Source organism: Solanum pennellii, chromosome 12 (assembly GCF_001406875.1).
Source record: "Solanum pennellii chromosome 12, SPENNV200".
NCBI lineage: Eukaryota > Viridiplantae > Streptophyta > Magnoliopsida > Solanales > Solanaceae > Solanum > Solanum pennellii.
Genome location: NC_028648.1, coordinates 4,329,615 through 4,350,447, shown reverse-complemented (window position 1 = coordinate 4,350,447; position 20,833 = coordinate 4,329,615). Strand labels below are relative to the sequence as shown.

Here is a 20,833-nt window from a genome sequence, read left to right as displayed (position 1 = left end):
TTCACTATTTCATTTTCCTTCTAAAGGAAAAAGTATTGCCTTTTTTTACGTGAAATAAAGGGAAATAAAGTGAAATCTCTCTTTTTTTGCTTTATTATCTTATCATCAATCAATGGTGCATTTGTCCTTTTCTGAAGTAAATGTTGGTCAAAGTCCTTTTCTTCAACAAACTCACTCTTGGTAAGGCCAAAAGCACTCTCATTACCCCCACTTTCTCCTTATGCACGAAATATTATATTCCTATTAAATTAACTCTTGTATCCACCTATGTTCCTCCCACTTTCCCTATAAGGCAACTATTTTTTTTTTAAAGATTAAAAGACACCTCTTTACTTGATTAATTGAAGTTAAATTCGATCCTGCAGTATGAAGAAAATGTATTCTATCATTTTCGTGAAGTTATAGGTGTTTTTAACACTTTTTTCATTTTTTTATTAAGAGTTTTATGCTCCTGCAAGAGTTTGAGACCACTGTTTATATATCATGTGACATATTATGGGTGATTGCGGGTGTATTCAAATTTAGTTAATCAAGTAAAAAAATATTTTTAAAATTGTCAATAGTTCGAAAATAAAATTAAATATTTACGTCAAGTTCAAAAATATTTTCAATACTTCTCTCAAAATTTTAAAATGGTTTAACTCCAAAATCATTCTTACAAATTACCCCTCTATTAGTGAATTCTTAATACATATATAAAAAACGTGCTAACGCTATTGAGTTTACGTGATCTACCACTCTCGATCTCTAGGCCCTAGAGGTGAATAAAATCTACAACGGCTAATCATAATTCACGCGCGGTCAAATGCGCATCTTTTTATGTTGTGCATAGAAGCATCTAGCTCAGCTAACAATTCAGCCAACGAGGTGTACTTGTTTTAATGAAAAACAACTCCTACTACTCTCATTTGAGAACATGCTTATTCTTATTTTCTGGTTCGATATTAAATTGACACATTTTTCAAATTTAACAAACAAAATATATCATATATTAAATTTAATAGCTTGAAAATTGATTGTAGTTATTAACTAGGATAAATTAAAAAATTCGTGATAAATACCTTTTGATTTTTAATAAAAGACGTAAAAAGTAATAAAATAAACAAGTAAAAGTGAACCGCGTATACGTAGCCGGCGATTGTAGTGCACGGTCATAGATGAAGCGTGAGACAGAGTTATGCTTCTTTTAGGGAGGCGTCACAAAAGTCACGTGCACTCTTGGATTTTCTTTTGTTTTTACTTCCTTCTTTTTCCATGTGAGCTTCCTTCAAATTCACCCCCAAAAATGCTGCTTAATTACGATTATACCACTGTCATTAATTACTATCAGAATAACTCACTCGTATCATCGTACCAGAAATTGTTATATATATATATATATATGACTTTTATTTATTATTTACTTTGTCTAAGTTATATGATTTACTCTTTTCTTTAGTCTGTATAGATAAGAATGATATATATATTTTTTTAAGTAACAATTTAATTTTTAAATATTTATTTTACTTTTAATGAAATGGCTTGTACACTCACACAAATATTTATCATTTATTCTACACCATAAATTTTAAATATCTTTCTTTTTTGAAGTCGATGTCTATATTAAATTAACTCGTACAAATTGAAACGGAGAAATTATTATTATTATAATCAAAGTTGACCATCTTCTTACCTTGTGAAATATGACAACCTAACTTAGAAGCAGCACATGCTGTGCAAGCTAGACTAAAGAGGAGGTTTTATTTCTGTGTTTATAGATTTTGGCTTAAATTATGATCCACAACTCATATTTCATAAATTAATAATTTTGGTTTAGTTTTTTGAAAATTACAATTTATATTGTTTTTGGGATGAGAATGATAAGAGAAATTAAATTGAGGTCGCATATTAGAGTAAAAAATTAGTAGATAGCAAATATTTTCTTATTTTTTAATAGAGTTTAGATTTTTTGATAGACTGAAGCATCGTATCTTTAGTTATATGTTACTATATATTGTTTATTTATGTTTCGGTAATTGCATTATTTTATGGGTGTTAATGTTTGTGTTACTAGTTTAATTTGAGACACTTAAAAATCGTAAATTCTACTAAAACAGTCTAGAATATAAAAATAAAATTTATTTACACTGTTGTTGTTGGCGAGTTTACCGTTGAGAGACCTCATGATGTTATTTACTTAATCTCTTTAATTATGGCTAATGTTTTGGGCTTTTGTTTAATTGATTAGAGTTCCCTTTTTGTCATTACTGTGAATCTAGCAATATTATACTCTTTATTAGGCAATTAGCCCTACCCCAGCAATCATCTAAAAGACAAACAACATTTCAATCATCTTTCATTCACAAAATTATATGATACTTTGGTATATCATAAAAATTCAATAATTTTATTTATTTTTTTTAAATTTTGTATCAGGTTAATTTACAATAACATATTCAATAAAATCTCATTAAATGAATTTAAGTAGCGTAAAATATACGTAAATTTTATGTCAAAATGAGACATAAATTAAAACAGAATGAGTATTACTCTCTTCGTCCAATATTATTTGTCATAATTTCTATTTTTAGAGTCAAATTATAAGAACTTTGACTAACATTTTAAGATGTACTTTTTCATCATATTTTTATTCAAAAAATTGCAATTTATAGTATTTTGCATATAATTCTTGACTATCTAATTTTTTCTTGTTTAAAATATCAAATTTATGTAATCTAATTTAACTTTGAAAATTAATTTTCAAAAGCACAATATAGACAAATAGAAAAGGCATAATACATATATTGGATCCTAAACTTGACTTTAAATTTTAACTTTGACCTCAAACTTTCATAGTGCACAAATAGGCACTTTAACTATCCCATCTTTCAATAAATAAACACGCGATTTCTACATGGCAAAATGGGTAAAATGCACGCATTCTGCGCGAGTGAGGGGTAATTTTGGAGGCCCACAAAGGTAAAAAGATGCTGAAATGACAATTCTATCCTTAATGAATCTCTTTTATATTAATTAAAATTAATTTTAATTTTTATTAGTTTCAAAATGACATGTAAGATTTTTTTTTAAAAAAAGACATGTAAAATGTTTAGAGCCTGTTTGGTTCAGCTTAAAAGCTGGTCAAACTGACTTAAAAGCTGGTTTTTGACTTATTTAGCTGTTTGGCAATACTCAAAATAACTTATTTTAAGTTAAAAAAAACTTATTTTAAGCCAAAAGTTAAAAGCTGGGGTAGGGATGCTTTTTTTTTTAGCTTATAAGCTGTTTTAAGTTGACCACATTTTTATCTTTTTGCCCTTAATATTTTTATACAATCTCCAAATTACCAACATAACCCTAACATCTCTTTCTTCCATTTTTCCCTTTTCACGTTCGTCATAGCAATTTCAGCACTTTTATCCAAACGCATAACTGCTTATTTTAAAAATAAGTTTCAACACTTTCAAAAGTATTTTTTTAAAGCTGCTTTTATTAAGCCCATCCAAACGGGCTCTAAACAGCCACTGATTGGCTCACTAATACACGTGGGAGCATTTGCATTTTATGTATTTTGGCTTCAAAAATCGTGTGTTTATTTATTGAAAGATATGATAGTTAAAGTACCTATTTTGCATACTATGAAATTTTAAGGTCAAAATTAAAATTTAAAATAAAGTTTAAGGTTTAATATATCTATTATGCTAATAAAAAAAGTGAACTTAGTGAGTACATTAACCCAATAATCATCTAAAGACAAAAACAACATTTCAATCATCTTCCCATTTTTTTCCTCCCATAGCTTTTGCTTTCAACAAACTCCACACGCACATCTCCTTTTGCTTTCATTTTCTGTTTCTTCTGCCACAAAAAAACACAGCTTTTCTACACTTTCAGACCCCCAAATCCATGGCTACCAAGAAACCATTATCACATTACTACTGAAAACTCCTTCATCTCTTCTCTTTTGTATCCTTTCTTCTTCAATGAAACTCACCAAATCCATGCTTAGTCCTAACCATGCCCGGCATGATCCACCTCTTACTCTTCCCACTTCTCTCAGTCGGAAGCTTAAAGCTAATGGCAGTATTAAAGGCGGACAATCCCCAGCTACGTTTCCTACTACCACCGGAAAGAAACGAGGGTCGAGTTTTGATAACCCGGAACCTTCGTCTCCGAAGGTGACTTGTATTGGTCAGGTGAAAATGAAGACGAAGAAGAAAGTTAGGCAAACACGGAATTTGTCTAATAGAAGGAGTGATATAAGTTTCAGGAAGTTGGAAGAAGAAAGGGGAGTTTTGATTCAGAATCAGAGGAGTTCTAGTGTGCATTTACAGGCGCAAGATCAATGTGCGGCGGCGGTAGCGGTGGCGCATAGAAATCAGAGATGGGTACATTTGCCAGTAACGATATATGAAGCTTTGAGAGAGTTTAGCTGTTTGTTTCCATGTCGGTCTTCGTGTTTTTCGAATGAGAAAGGAAAACAACAAGATAAAGTTAATGGATCTAGAGATGTTGATAATAATAATAATAATGGGCAGAGGAGATGTGAGGATGTTGTTGCTAGATGGCTAGTTGCATTACAAGATAGTGAAACAGAAGAAAAAAACAGAGGGATTGAGTTGATGGTGACGAATAACCTGAAGGAAAAAGACGATGAAGAAGGAGAGAAAATGCTAAGTAGTATGAGAAGCTCAAGAAGGCATGTGTTTGAAGGTATTGAGTTCAAGGATCATGACGATGAGAGTGTAGAAATGAAGGAAGAGAAGGGTAGAGTTAGCATTTGCATTCCACCTAAAAATGCTTTGCTTCTAATGAGATGTCGATCTGATCCTATGAAAATGGCGGATATTACTAATCGATTCTGGGAATCACCTGCTCGGGAAGAAACTAATGAGAAAGAAATCGGAGAAAATGCGGAGGTGAAAGAAGTAGTAGATACAGAAAACACTGAATGCAATGGACTACAGGAAACTAGTGTTACTGTAGATCTGGTAGAAAATGAAGAGAATGCAGAAGCAGTAGAAGTCACAGATAGTAGTAAGGATGAAGAAAAGCTCAAATGCGATGAATTAACGCCAGAAACAGAGGAACAAGATGAAGAAGACAGTGAGATGAAGGGACTTGTAGCAGTAGCTGCAGTAGAAGTAAACTCCATTGTTGATCAACTCCTTGAATCAGAGAAAAAAGAAGAAGAAGACAGCAGCATTCAGAGTTTTTCATCTTTCTCAGAAAACGACGAAGATGAAACATTGGAAGAAGAAGAGAGATTCAAATCAATTATTAAGAAGGTGATCGAAGAAACACTCTTGTTAGAACACATTGATAGAGAAGATGCAAAACAAATTCAACACGAACACGAAGAAGAAGCAAAATCTGATGCAGTATTTTCAAACAATGAAAACGAAAAAGAATCGAGAAAACAACAGAACGAATCAATTCTTCCAGATTGCTTGCTTCTAATGATGTGTGAGCCCAAGCTATCCATGGAGGTTTCTAAGGAAACATGGGTATACAGCAGCACCGAAGTAAAACAAGCTAAAACAGTGACGACAAAGAAGAAGAAGAATGAAATTCCCGAGGATCCAAAGAGAAGGCGAAGCATTGACAAGAGTAAACAACAACACCTCCTTCTACAACCACCAAGGTCATCGTGTTCTTTCCCGGCGACCGGAGTTTCGCCGGCGATGTCCATGGCGACGATGATAGAGCAGAAACTGGTAAACGCAGTGGCTTACGAGCCGTTAGTGTTGACAAGGTGCAAGTCGGAGCCGATGAGGACAGCGGCGGGGGCGACGGCTAAGCTTGTACCGGAGACTTGTTTCTGGAAGAATATGAAGATTGAGCCACATCGACGAGCTACATTTGGATTCGGGGCGGCTGGAGTCGGGTTTTGAGCTGACCCGAATTGTTCAAGAATTTACGCTGTGATCAGTTGTACTTTTGCTCATTTACTCAGGTTGTACATTTTATTTTAAACCTTTATCAGGAATGTATTTTTAGTTTTTGTAGAAGTAATCCTTTTTCAGTTTTTTTTTATTTTATAATATTTCATGATCTAATTCGAGATTATCCATGATGTTTTTTCTTAATTTTATTTTTGCTTGTAATTTTATCAGTTCTAACAAATTATTTTTTGTTCATATAATTACCGTAGATATTCAGATTTTTTTTTAATTAGACGCGTTATCTTAAAAAAAGCTCGCTTTAACACTCAAATTCAAAAAAAGCGTTAGTGTAGCATGTAGCTAAGAAATGGACTTAACTAGAAAATTTGACCATATCTAAACTAAGCACTAATAATTGTATTATTTTAAAATGTAATTAGTACATTAATCTATAGTTATAGATACGTATTATAGACATATCTAAAGGGACAGCCTGGTTTTGTATGCTAACCAGTGGCTTGTTTATTAGTATCATGTGACACAGACGATTCCCAACTAAAAACAGATCTAGAATTGGAAATTAATACAAGTAAGATGAACAATGTGTCTTTGTATCTTTGGGAACTATAGATTTAAACATGACTATAATATCAAATTGTATCGAGGTATATAGGTTTTGATTTAAAATAATGTTTTTATGTTGTAATGTCATAGATAACAGGTAAAATGATAATTTATCGGAAATATATCAAATACGTTGATTGTAGGAGATTATTTATACTTATTGAATAGTTGAACAATTCATGTTTTAAAATACAATATTAATTAAAGAAATACCGATCAATTTGACTATTTAAACATTGATATTATGAGGTAATCAATGTCTCTTACTATCTTTGAAGATTTATGTATTAAATTTTATATTGATAACCTGTTGATTTATATATATATATATATATATTTATTAATTAATAAAATTGACCTCAAGAGGTCGATATATTAAAATAAGTTAATAGATATCAACTTCAAGAGGTCGATAAACTTAGATTATTAAAGAGTATCGATTTTTCAATGTCGATATTTATTAAGGGCGTTTAATAATTTTAATTAATTATTAGGTTGGTATTTTAAATATATATATATATATATATATATATATATATTTATATATATATATATAACTTTCAAAAAAATATCGACATGTCGGTATTGTCCGTTAATATAAAACGTATATATATTCTAATTTTTTGACGCAAAACACCTATACGCAAAAAATATGACGGATGATATCAGCTAACTATTTACAATATATACTTTAATTTTTTGACGGCAGGACATCTATGTATGACGGAGGAGGATATTTGTTTATTATTTATAGTTTGGATATATTTGTCATTTTTCCAATAATTTTATTATTGGCTGACAATTATTTTCCCCTTACCCTCAAAAGTTTTCTCTCAGGTGAAACCCGTCCGTCCCTCTCGAATCTCTGTCTTCGCGCTGCTCGCAATTCGCAGCAGGTGGCCGTTGCCGTCGCAGAAGCAACAGTGCCGCACGTCGCCGTCGCAGAAGCAACAGTGCCGCACATCCATCCTGCAATCTCAAAGGTAATGAAAGTAGTTAACTAATTTGTTGAATCCAGAGACTTCAATTGCAGTCCTTAACTAATTTGTTGAAAAAATTATTCGAAAGAGTTAACCACCTTTCAATGAAGGACATTTTTTTGATTAAACAAGTGTGTATCTTTGTCAATTAGTTTCTGTTTTTATTTTTTTTGTCTAGTGTCGTTGTTATGCTGTTTTGACTCATCATCTGTAGATATACGAATCATTTTTTTATGGGTGATATAGGATTACTCTACTTTGATAATTAATAGTATGTCTTTATCCAACTTAAATAGATTTGAGGCAAAACTAAATGAACTCCACTTCATTCATTCATGTCAGTCATTTTCACAAGAGATTGAAGTAGCTAAAGAATCATATGAGCTTCATATGTCACAGTTGTAATTGTGTGTAATACGGCTTAGTCCATGCAATGGTAAATCTTGTTTCAGAAAGTTTGTGTCTTTTAGTTGGTTTTGGAGTTTAAATTGATGATTTGGATCCTTTCTGACTTTTCGTGAATAGGGTTTCTGTTTCTTGGTAGAATAAGTGTATAAACATTGATGAATTGTGTAATATTATACTGGGGAATTCTTAAAGTTTGTATTACGGCTTATGCTATGCAATGGTAAATCTTTGTTACATAAAGTTTGTGTCTTTTAGTTAGTTTTGAGCTTCCATTGATGTTTTTGGATTCTTTTTTAATGAATTTTTATTGACTGTAGTTCTCTTCCTTATTAGTTGGGATTTGAACATTGAGGGGAGCTGTCTGATATTATACTAAAAAATCGTAGAATATGGACGACTGCTTATGCCATGCAATGGTAAATCTTGTTTCATGATGTTTGTGCCTATAAGTTGGTTTTTGAGCTTACATTGATGGTTTTGAATTGGTTCTTGGATTTTCTATATTGGATTTCTGTTTTTCAGTAGTTCGCATTTGAAATTGGAAGTTGTGATATTATAGTTGAAAATAACATACTATTTCTGATCAATTGACGCCTTCAACCATATTTAAATACTAATTACTTCTATATGCTTCAAACAGTAACCTACTATTGGGGTAATAGTCTCAACAATAAAGTATGTTGTTTTCTTCTTTCTTTCTAATAGAGAGCTACGCACTCCATATGTTCGTTAAAATGCCCTAGGAAAAATAGTTTGTCAATAAGGGTTCCTTTGGTAGCAGGGTAGAATTATGCCGGTAATAGTAAAATATGATGGTTGTGTTATCTTCTTTAAGAAAATTTGGTGAAATGCAAACAAATTTTATAAACAAAATTTACCTTTAAATCGATTACATATTATGTAATCAGGAGAATATTGTAAATATGACCAATACGTTGTGAAAATAATCATTAAATTTTTTGATTGGAAAAAGAGTGCGGAAAAGTTAAATTTTTTGTTTGCCTGAGGTAATTAGGACAGTTTGGAAATTTTTGGTTGCAGATATTGTATCATATTGTCAAAGGATGCAGTTTCTAAAAGACATCGTACCTGCTGCATTGAACAATATAAACACCAAGTTTATTGTTTTGGACAAAGGGAGGATAGATTTAGAAGGGCAACACAAGACATGTTTGGCACTAGTTGCAGATGAGACAGCTGCGGTTCACTTTCAAATGTGGGGTGATGAATGTGATGTTTTTGAGCCTGGGGATATCATCCGGTTAGAAAATGGCATCTTTTCTTATATTCGCAATAACCGCAATAACCATGTACTACGGGCAGGTAAGCGAGGCAAGGCAGAAAAAGTGGGAGAGTTTACCATGGCCTATGTGGAGAAACCAAACATGAGTGAGATACATTGGGTCCCTGATCCGAAGAATCCTAAGATATATTTGCCAGTGGATTTTACTTCTTACATTTCACCAACACATTGAGTATTGGGCAAACTTATATCTGACAGGTACTTTCCTTTAAACTTTCTTCCCTGATGGTTGCTTGAATATGATTCGATCGAGTTTATGTTAATCTATTCAGTTCAGATTCTTTGAAGGGTCTTATGATGCAGTATACTGATGATTATGGGGATTGGTTCCTGTGGTTTATAGAAAGTAATGCCTGTATTTCTCTAGTTGGATTGACCTGAACTCATCTTGTCTGTGGTTGTTTGATTATTATTAACTTCTCTGCTTCAATGTGCAAACGGATGAGAAAAAAATCCTTATATTTAGGTAAAGTTTTCCTACCTTGGTCAAGAAAAAAGTATAAAAGTATGGATGAAGGGAAAATAAATACACAAGGAGTGGGAAAGGAAACTTTGTTAAGGCAATGGAAGGTTAGGCTGATCACTCTAGTAACCATTACTAGATTGCTCGTGCCCGTGTGCCTAATATTTCTGTACAAAGAAGATCCGGCACTGAGAAGTAAGTTTAACCAGTTGAAACTTTGTTCTTTTTAGTCAATAACTGTAAGCAACTTGTAGCCAAGGCTTTTTGTTGCAGTGTCTCCTCTTTATACACTACTCTCGACCTTGTAAGCTAACTTACGATTGTGGTTTACAACCAATTTTACCTTTTGTTTCTATCAAATGTATTCAACCAATTTTTCCCTTTTGTTCTCAAGTGTTTAAAAGCACTAATAAGACTACTGTCCCTTAGCTTTTTTTGTATGGTTGCTAAGATGGATATATTTGTAAACTAATGAACAATGAAAGCACAAATAACAGATCTGGAAAGGAAAAAAAACCTCATAAAAAGTTCTGCAATAAAATGAAAGGAAGGTTTTTGTCAATATTTTTGCAGATATGACCTTACAATAGTGGCATCCATTTATGAGATGACATTCGTGGCACATCTGTCCCTCTTATTGGAACAAAGGAACTCTTCTCCCTCTTGAAAATGATGACGTACCTTGATTTCTACTCCCATATGATAAAGTGACCCATAAGTGCTTACAAAAGTGTATCCTCGAATAAAATAGCAAGGTTCAACACCCTAAAGAACCCTAAGTATATTCTTGGAAATATCGAATAGAAATGGAACCACTTATAAAGGACCAAAAGATGATATTGAAAACCCACATCGAATGGAACACATTTACCTGTTTCGATTGGAAGATGCAATTCTCCTATTAGCACTTCTAGCTAGCCATCTTTAACCAGCTTAAGTAAGCACAAAATATGCCATTAACTCATGATTTCCATTGTTGATCATTAATGGTAATTGGTAACTTTGTTTACTTTTTTGACCTACCGGAAAGCCTAAACTAATATAAATTAACATGCTTCAGCTGACAAATGGAAAGCTCATATGAAACATGCACTATGAAGAATGATTAGAAACAATTAGATGCACTATCAAACCTCTGCATAGATCCGATGTTTAGAAACAATTAGATGAACTTAAGTGGAAAGGGGTATGATGAAGAATAAAAAAATGAAAGGAACATGTGTATTTTCATGCAAATATTATAGAAACAACATCAAGCTGTAAATACTCAAGGAAAACCAGAAAATTATACAACTTAAGCTTCTGCTAAATAGTTGGTAAGAGATCAAAAGTAGAGCGACTTAGAAAATAGCTTCTTTTTTTAACCATTAGACTTGGCTCTTTAAACTAATACTACGCAATAATTCTTTAGTATAGCCGGACATAGGTATAGTTATTGGATTTTATATAAGATCTTGAAATTAAAAAATGTAGTAAGAATTCTACCTCATCTCTATCTTTGTTTTGTATGTCCGTGGAAACTGAAAGCGATGACACTTTAAACCATTCATATGGCTTAACCAGCCCCATCCATTAACTTGTAAATTAACTTGTTTGCTGAGTTGCATGCCGTTGCAAATAATTCTTAATTGAAATATGGAAGGCTTGAGAAGACCGCGTATATAGGTACAAGATAAACATCGAGATCAAGTAATTAAAAGTTATACACAACAATCTTTAATGCACTAAATTTTTTTCAGCTAAGACTTGGAAGTAATGTCAGCTTGATTATAACTACAGAGAGTAGGTATTAACTACTCTTCAACAGAAAGCAGGCTGGAACATCGGTTGAGTTGCTGCTTTTACTTTGATGAGCTGATTCCGTGACAATTATTTACAGCTTAGCATGTGTTACAAGAAATTTTACTCTTTCTCTGGTGGGTTCTTCTCCTCTCTTTCATTCTTGTTCAGTCTTTTTCTCTTAAATATTTTTTTTTCTTTTTATTTTCTGTAACACTCTTTTAAGTGGGTTCTTATCCTCTTTTTCTTTTTTGGCTTAATTTTTCATTTTGAATGGGAATGCTGATCTATATGTGCTTGGACGTGTGAACTAAAACTATTTGAAATATTTGTATATCATGTGAAACAAATTCAGCTAAAAAAAGATATTATAACAACTAATACAATCTTGGTCGTGCTCAGCACGGGCAAGCTTTGCTAGTGACTTAGAAACGAGGGTACATAACCAACTATATCGATCAAATTACAACAACAACATACTCCACGTAATCCACAAGTGGGGTCAGGGGAGAGTAAACTGTATGCAAACCTTATCCCACCTTCTAGAGGTAGAGAGGTTGTTTCTGATAGACCCTAGGTTCAAGGAAAAACATATCAAAGCAGCTAATCATGGAGTATTCTCCATGATACTCTGGATGAAACTTCCAATATAAGTGTAAGAAGAGCCTCCTTCCATGGTTGCTGCTCTGCTCTTCTCCTTCATCTCCGTCACTTTCATCCGAATTTTATTTTCAGGGTCCATAAGTTCTCTTATTGCTTTCTCAATCTCCTCTGCTTTCACTATAACTTTTTGGCCCATCTTCCCTGTCGGTTCCTTCCTGTAATCCATCTTGATCTCGACTGCCATTTCCAAATCCTTAACCAACTGAAATGCATTTGCTTGCTGCTCTGCGTACATTGGCCAAGTAGCCATTGGCACTCCAAAATAGGTGCTTTCCAAAGTCGAATTCCATCCACAGTGCGACACAAAGCCACCCACTGCTTTGTGAGATAAAATGGCCAATTGAGGTGCCCATCCTATCACCTGTTGAAAAATAGTAGAGATGGAAATAATAAGATGTAATAATTAGTAATACAAGATAAAATGAAGTTAATGGTACACTATGAAAGTCGTTGTCTTCAGAGTAGATTTTATATCTAGATAACAAGTGACAACGTACTCCCAAAATACAATGCATCATCCAGAAAATTTGTAATGTATACTCGAATAGAAGTTCGGAATACTCTTAAATCTCTCAACTCTTTATATAGGATTTTGGAGCGAAAAAAAAAGAACAGGATTCTTGAAGAGGGTGAGAAATGAGGAGCCAAAAGATAGAATTATGAAAAATTGAATTTTTTTTTTAAAAATAAAATGTATTTTTTAGTACGCTAGGTTCTAAATCATTCAAAATAAAATCAACGCCCCTCCACTCTTAATCAAGAGTTTCAGGTTCGAGCTTTGAAGAAAATAAAGAAAAATAACAACAATACCTTTCCAATCCCTTGTGTTCTCTGCAAGAACCCTTCTGGCAGTACTTCTTCAAAATTTTCATAGTCATCTGGAAGTGTTGCATCTTTCTGTGGTGGCTGTCTCAATGTCCACAAAAACCGACACCCACTATTCTCGAGAGCATATGATATTTCCTTAACTTGCTCTATCGTAAAACTTCCTCCGCTACCAAAACAGAGGAACACTACAGATGAAGTGGGTTGATCATCTAACCATTTCATCATATTCTGGTCTGATAAACTCAAGTTGTCACCTTGAACATTATTAAGGTTCAATACAGGTCCCACAGGGTAAACCGGTGGTATATTCTTGTCTTGTGAGAGGAAGTTTATCGCGTGGGAATCCAGTTCAAGAAAGGTATTAATCATTATACCTTTGGTTTCTCTAAACCTTCTCGTAAGGTCAAGAAACATGGTGGAACCTCCTTCCTTGTCTAATGCGACAGAGGGCAAACATTTTGCAGGAAATGGATTGAAATATGTTGGTATAGAGAGTTCTGCTTCAGGTTCATCTTTGTAATTAGTAAAATCTCTTCCAAAGTCATCAGTAAGGCTCTGTATATGGAACTGAAGACCAAGAGGAGCTGCTCCACAGGTGTAGAAAACATAGGTTGGTAGCTCGAATTCATTGGCCACCTCTATCATAGAGGTGCAAAATAAGTCGATGACGATACCTGCACGTGAATTTTCACGTATAATTACTGAACTTTATCCATCATAAGACTAAAATTTCAAAACTATCATTGTAGCATAAAAAATAAAAAATAAGCTTTACTCTACCCACAATAACAATTAAGTCATTGAAATACTTTTTCTAGTCGCGTTAAATTGAAAAGGTTGGTGTAGTAGTGCAACACCCCTTTCAACTTAAAATACTCCCTCGGTCATGTTGGATTTCGAGAGCCTAACTTTTAAATTTTGACCATGAATTCGGGCATATAATCTTTAAGCTTTTGTAAATAAAATTTATATTTGTAAACTACGTAAAACATACTATAAGTCACAATAATTAATAATTTTTAATACTTAAAAGCATATCACGCTTTGAGAAAAAGTATTTTTCTCTCGAAATGCTAAAAGTATCATAAAGTTGGGAGGGAAGGAAGTACCAATCTTTTTGTTTTTGTAGTAGCAGTCGAATTCATGATAATGATGACATGCATCTAATCTATAAATCACAAGTTGTATGTTCAAACTCTCCAAAATTATGTACATTACTTTTGCAGTATTCGACACACATATCCATCTAACATTTTTGAAGAGTCCAAGCAACATAGCTTGTTACTGTATCAAAGCCTTGGACACATAAAGTTAAAATAATCATACATGGAATGAATTTGAAATCTATACCTGCTAGTGTAACATTTGATTGTGTCTTGATAATTTCAGCTACAACATCTCTAACTGCAGGCTTATGAGCAGGAATATAGGAGGTGAAAAGGTTACTTTTGAGTAGCTTTAAAACAGTGTCATCTTGAGGGAGGTGAATGAATTTCAAACTTGAGCTGAAATTGGTTAATGATTGAATATAAGAAGGGAGCTTGTTGTCATGAGGTGATTGGATAATGAGAACTGTAATGGACATGTTTTTTTCTCTAGTTATGAGAAGTTTTGCCATTTCTACTGTGGATACTAAGTGACCAATTCCTGGAGAAGGAATGAAGATCAACTCTATTTTCTTGCCACTTGTCATTTTTTTCTTCTTTTTTTGGTACAAACTTGTACTTTTGATATTTTTGCAACTTAAAAGAGGAAGGTAGATTTTGTGGATTGGAGTGTAATATTGGTATGATGATGATGATGACCCTTGTGATTGGCTATATATAGGACCAAGATATGTAACAAGTATGTGGGGACAAAGAGTGAGTTGCCTATTCAAAGTGTAGCTTAATGGTCAATAAAGAAAATATAAATAACGTAGACGATTTTTTTAATTCAATAGAGATGAAAAAGAAAAAATTTTAGACTTGCTTAAGTTTTGGTGGATGATGTTCAAACATATAACTAAAACGCAGGTAAATTGATTCGAATTGTTACCATTATGGATTCCAAAAAGAATGATAATGATGAGCATTATGTGATTTTTCTCATATATTCTAAATTTGATAGACATAATTGTTATATTTCGTGAAATTAGTTGAAATACGTAAAAACTGATAATGATGTCATGGCATATGTGGAAGAAATTATTGTATAAGATAAGAATTTAGAAGGTGTTAAGACACTGGAAGTATCCAAGTAAGAGGACTGGTGAAAAAAAAAGGTGGTTTTGTCGTGGTGAATTGATCAACATTAAATGATGTCATGGCTTTGCTGGCTTTGTTTTTTTTGACTAAAAATTTAAAAAATTCATAATAATTTTGTAATTTAAAAAAAATTGGTCTTCTTTTTTTTTTTTTTTTAAAAAAGTGTTTGGTCATAGATTTAATTGAAATATGAAGAAGAGAAATATGTTTCTGAAACTTCAATTTTTTCAGAAAAAAAGTCAAATTTCACGAATAAACAATATTCTTGATATTATCTTCTGAAATTTACTTTTAAAATCTATGATCAAATAAGAGGATTTTGGCTGTTGATAAAATTTATTGATATGTCATTATCATTACATGAGAAATATTGTTGTAACGTGTAGAATACTTTACCAGATAACGTTGATAAAAATTGATTATGTTAAATAAAAATATTTTTTACTCTCTCTCTCCGAAATTGAAGCTCAAGTAGAAAACTATTTTAAATTTTATAATTAAAATGCGGGTGTATGTACATGTACACAATTTCCAAAGGTTATAACTTTGTCCTATACCTATCGTTTATTATACAGACAATTATCTCATAATTATAATTTTGAGATTGTATTTTTTCTATTTTGATGGTAGGATAAAATATTTTCAAATCGGATAGGATAAAGTAAGATATATCATGATTAAATTTGATATTAGAGTTATATTATGTTAGTTAATTATATAAATTTATCATGATCGTTAATATAACTTATCTTCCATTGTCCATGTACATATACACCTTCCATTTGTAACCTAAATCTTCTTAGCTCGTTCGGTGTGAGGGATAGACATAAATAGCTTCGAGATAAAAAATAGTCATGAGATAAAATTAAGATGTTTTATTTGGTTGATATGTTTATGATAACTTATCCCACCATTTATAGCATATTGATGCGATAAGTTATCCCAGAATAACTAACTTCAGGATAAGTTTATTCTGAAATAACTAGTTTCCAATCAAACGACCCCTTCTCGTAGGGAACTGAGAAATCTTTTTCAAACAATATTGTCAATTAGGTATAGCAAATTTGATGATTTGTTGGTAAGCTTTATCTCTAAATATTCAAGAGTGGGTGAAAGTACATTTCGTCTCAATTGAGGAAAAAAAAAGAAAAATATGAGGCAGCTAGTAGAATTGTCCTGGGCTGGCCTTGAAATCGAAAAATCAAAAAACAAAAAAAAAGGCTTTGACGAACAACAATTCAATTTATTCAAGGAAAAAATAACAAATATATTTCGAATTATCATAATTGACAGACAGATATCCTCAGTTATACTTTTGGGACATTGATAGCCTGCCGTCAAGAAAAAGTATTCATTAAAACAATACACCTGCAACACAACACCACTTCTTGGTCTCTGGTATCCAGAACTACTTTCATTCTTCAACTAATTTTTACAACCTCCACCTAGATTTTGTCCTTGATTCTGGCGTCATTGAACTGATACAATCTATCACCTGAGTCTTATATTATGGTGAACTCATCATAAACACGAGTCACGGACAATGAAACAAGTTAGTTTTTCTGGTTTCGACCACATCAAGGATTAGAATGGACGAACCTGTGAGGCTGTGACAACCCCCAAAATCGAAATTACCAGCTCTGCAACTCAATATATGTAATCATCATGCTACTCGAGGCCAGAACTAAACATCGCCATTCTCCAACGTGGGGTTATATTGTAGAGCAGTTTTCTCAATAAATATACCCTGCAAAGTAAGAAACCCAATATGTACAAGTGCATTGCTTTAAGAAATGACATGATAAGAGGGAAATGCTATCAAGTTTTCGTGTCTCCAAGTTTGTTTCAACCTGTATCAGCTTAAGAACACAGGAAACTAGTTACAAGCCAAAATCACACTCCAAATTCCTCATGGCCATTTCATGAGATATTTATCGTAAGATGATCCCATTAGCTTATACTAATTAAATCCCGAGCCCAAGACAAACCTTGGAAAAACTTTATTATGTGCCCCACACGATTGACACTAGCTGTGTGAGGCTTCTTTTTATCTCACAAAAACGTGGACCGGAATCTTAAACTTTTTGGTACACTTTTTTCTGAGACAAATGCCTCACATGACTACACTAGTCGTGTGAGGCACATAACAAAAAAATTCCTGACCTTGGCTAGCTTGCATTCCGGAGAAGCCCCTCCAAGTGCTTGTATTTCTCAGTTCTAATGTAAACAAATAGCATGCCAAGAGAAAAAATAATTAGCTGAGCATGTATTAACCAGTATTCTTGGCCTTCCTTCCCTTTTTCGTTATTTCCATCTTCTTCAATTCCTTTCCTTTCTCCTTTAACGTGTTCATGACATCCACCAACTTGTTCGTCTGTGGCTCGGGCACCATACTCTTTAATATCATTTCATTAAAATAAGACAAAGCATCCTCTAATCTTCCCCCTTCATACAGACCGTGAATCATAATTGTATAGGATCGTTGATCGGGTCCTAGTCCACTCCTCTCCATCTCATCCCACGTACTCTTTACTTTATCTTGATCATCCCAGCTCATAAACAACCTTAACAACAAATTGTAAATATCTCCAGTCATCTTACACTGGTTTTCATTCATCCTTTCCAAAATCCCAATAGCTTCCTCAGGCGTCTTGGCAGAAGTCAACAAGTAACCATAAGTTCTAGCATTTGGCAAACAACTCTCTCCCTTCGTTTCCATCTCGTCTAAAAGCTCATAAACTTTCTCAATCCTCCTAATCTTGCATAAATTCTTAATCAACGAATTATAAGTTACAACGTCAGGTAAACAGTCTCTCTCATTCATTTCATGGAAAATCTCAAGGGCTTCGGGAATCCTCTTCTTGAAACACAATCCATCAATAATACAATTACAAATTGCAACATCCGGCTTACACCCTTTTTCCCACATTGTCTGGAACAACTCTACCGCCCTGCTAATTTTCCCGGATTTACATAGTGAATTGATGAATATCCCATATGTAAATTTATCCGGCTTACATTTTGAAGTCACAATATCATTCCAAAACCTCTTCGCCTCTCGTGAATTCCCCAAAACACACCATCCATTCAAAATAATATTCCGAGTTTTAATGTTATCCTTAAACTCAATTATCTTATTATAGAACAAGAATTCAGCATCTTCAACATGTTTGTATCGGCATAAACACACAAGAAGAGTTTGAAAAGCAATCAGATCAAGTTCCAAGCCAAAATTTTTCCTCTTATAGAAAAACTCTTTTGCATCTTCAACTCTATGAGCTGTAGCATATCTATTAATCACAATACCATAAGTTTTTTCATTAACCAAATTTCCTCTCTTAGACATTTCATCCAGCACTTGGTTGAGTTCATCAAAACGTCTCATACGACCAAGAATATCGAGAATTTTTTATTAAAAGATTCAGTATTTGGTGAATACCTACATGGATTTTCACCTGCTAATATCCATTTGAAGAAGATAAAAGCTGGTTTTCAATCAGAACGGTGCCGTTTAAGCACGTTTAGAATGAAATCTTCAAATTATATGAAATTGCAATTACTTAGAGATTGAAAAATGTCACTCACTGATTTATCTGCTTTATTCTTGATAAGGGTCTGCACTTCCAACGCGCAGTTTTCNGAAATCTTCAGATAATGTGAAATTGCAATTACTTAGAGATTGAAAAATGTCACTCACCGATTTATCTGCTTTATTCTTGAGAAGGGTCTGCACTTCTAACGCGCAGTTTTCTTCGTCGGATATTGTGTGCATTAGGCGATGAAAGCGACTCGTCATTTTGGGAAAACTGTAGAAACGCTGAATTCTCCGGTAGAGTTCTTTAGTTGCCATCCCGATGAACTTTCCGGTGGAACGCCGGGAAAATAGCTTTTATTGGAATGGAAGCAAGAGCAAGTCATAATTAACTTATAATTTTGACTTAGTTTTATTATTTTATTTTTTAACTTAAAAAATAGCTTTTTTTTTTTTTTTTAAAGGAGCAACTTTCATAAAGCATATCAATATCAATATAGATGTTAATTATTCGATGCGTATAGTTTTGATAAAGGAAAACCCATAAATTCTCCTAAACTTGTCACAAAAAATAAGTTATAGGACTAAATTATTGTGATAACTAAAATTATATAAATGAGCCCTGAAGCAGGTAAGCTTCATTTTATCGATTCTCGTGTATTATAGTCCATTAATTTTTGGTGATCTGAAATTTCAACGTCTTTTTGCCCAAATATTTTATAGACGTCCGTTAAGACGTTATATATGGAGACAATTGGTCTGACAGTCAAAACGGCCCATTGTGAAGGTCAAACAAGCCCCGGAGCAGGTAAATCCCACATTTTGACGATTTTCGTGTGCATATACCTCGATCTCTTTTGATGATTCAGAATTTTGACGTCTTTTTTGCTCAAATTTTTTGTGGACGTTCGTCAAAGACGTTATCTATGGAGTCAGTAGGCCTTGACAGCCAAAACGATCCATTTTGAAGGTTAAACGAGCCACAGAGCAAGTAAACCCCCCCTCCCATTTTATCGATTTTCGTGTGCTATAGACCATAGAATTTTAGAGATCCAGAATTCCGACGCCTTTTTTGCTCAAATTTTTTGTAGACGTTCGTTAAGACGTTTTCTATGGAGTTAGTTGGCCCTGACGATCAAAACGATCCAATTTTAAGGTCAAACGATCCTCGAAGCAGGAAAACCCAAATTTGCAGATTTTTGTGTACTATAGTCCATGAATTTTTGGTGATTCGTAATTACGATGTCTTTTTGCCCAAATTTTTTGTGGACGTCCGTCAAGACATTATTTGTGGAGCAAATTGGCCCTGACGACCAAAACGATCCATTTTGAAGGTTAAACAAGCTTCGGAGCAGGTAAACCACTATTTTGATGATTTTCATGTGGTATAGTCCACAATTTTTTTGTGGCCCAGAATTTCAACGTCTTTTTTCCCAATTTTTTTGTGGAAGTCCGTTAAGACGTTAGCTATAGATCCAGTTAGCCCTGACGGCCAAAATTGCCCATTTTGAAGGTCAAACGAGCCCCAGAGCAGGTAAACCCCTCAGTTTGACAATTTTCGTGTGCTATAGTCCACAAACTTTTTTGGTGATCTCAAATTCCAACATCTTTTTTACCCAAACTTTTTGTGACATTCGTCAAGACGTTAGCTATAGAGTCAGTTGGCCCTGCCAAAACGGTCCATTTTGAAGGTTAAACGAACACCAGAACAAGTAAACCCCCCATTTTGCCGACTTTCGTGTGCTATGTCCATGGATTTTCAATGATCCAGAATTCCAACATCTTTTATGCTCAAATTGTGAACGTCCGTTAAGACGTTAACTTTGGAGTCAGTTGGCCCTGACGATCAAAACGGCCCATTTTCAAGTTTAAACAAGTTCTGGAGCAGGTAAACCCCATTTCATCGACTTTCGTATATAGTCCATGAATTTTTGGTGATCCAAAATTCTGACGTCTTTTTTGCCCAAATTTTTTATAATCATCCTTTAAGACATCATCTATGGAGCCAAATTGACTTTGACGGCCAAAACGGTCCATTTGAAAGTCAAACGAGCACGGAGCAGCTAAACACCTTATTTTGACAATTTTCGTACCAAGGTAAAATTGGTTCTACCTCAGTTAACCAACCTTACCTATATTTTTG

The 20,833-nt window shown here is 33.5% G+C and overlaps 4 protein-coding genes across 17 annotated transcripts; 2 read left to right on the top strand and 2 right to left on the bottom strand.

Moving 5' to 3' along the window:
- Positions 1 to 3,722: 3,722 nt before the first annotated feature.
- On the top strand, positions 3,723 to 6,068 carry LOC107005949 (the record flags this gene model as incomplete). Its single annotated transcript, XM_027913554.1, has 1 exon — positions 3,723 to 6,068. A coding segment is annotated over one exon (2,151 nt), but the record flags the coding sequence as incomplete, so codon positions are not given.
- A 1,203-nt stretch (positions 6,069 to 7,271) lies between these two features.
- On the top strand, positions 7,272 to 14,757 carry LOC107007416 (SOSS complex subunit B homolog). Of its 14 annotated transcripts, none has more exons than XR_001455070.2 (6): positions 7,272 to 7,471; positions 8,210 to 8,292; positions 8,918 to 9,377; positions 9,457 to 9,837; positions 11,382 to 11,558; positions 14,323 to 14,757. XR_001455070.2 is itself a non-coding variant. In XM_015206039.2 (4 exons), exons 2-3 carry the CDS (start codon positions 8,280 to 8,282, stop codon positions 9,349 to 9,351), a joined length of 447 nt encoding a protein of 148 aa, XP_015061525.1. In that variant the 5' UTR covers positions 7,272 to 7,471; positions 8,210 to 8,279; the 3' UTR covers positions 9,352 to 9,377; positions 14,323 to 14,757. The 14 variants fall into 14 exon arrangements, 3 of the variants coding, with proteins under 3 accessions (XP_015061525.1, XP_015061527.1, XP_027769325.1); XR_003575667.1 differs by having other exon boundaries at positions 11,450 to 11,558; positions 14,323 to 14,464; XR_001455076.2 differs by lacking the exon at positions 8,210 to 8,292.
- LOC107007415 (UDP-glucose flavonoid 3-O-glucosyltransferase 6-like) lies at positions 11,728 to 14,691 on the bottom strand. The gene is made up of 3 exons (XM_015206037.2): positions 14,263 to 14,691; positions 12,895 to 13,586; positions 11,728 to 12,445 (listed from the first exon to the last, which is right to left on the bottom strand). The coding sequence occupies exons 1-3, from the start codon at positions 14,603 to 14,605 to the stop codon at positions 12,029 to 12,031; spliced, it is 1,452 nt and encodes a 483-aa protein (XP_015061523.1). The 5' UTR covers positions 14,606 to 14,691; the 3' UTR covers positions 11,728 to 12,028.
- A 1,623-nt stretch (positions 14,758 to 16,380) lies between the features above and the next one.
- On the bottom strand, positions 16,381 to 19,115 carry LOC107005630 (putative pentatricopeptide repeat-containing protein At3g15200). The gene is given in 3 exon segments (XM_015204274.2): positions 16,381 to 18,567; positions 18,570 to 18,691; positions 18,780 to 19,115. Coding segments are annotated over 3 exon segments (1,491 nt in total). The 5' UTR covers positions 19,009 to 19,115; the 3' UTR covers positions 16,381 to 17,427.
- Between the last annotated feature and the right edge of the window lie 1,718 nt (positions 19,116 to 20,833).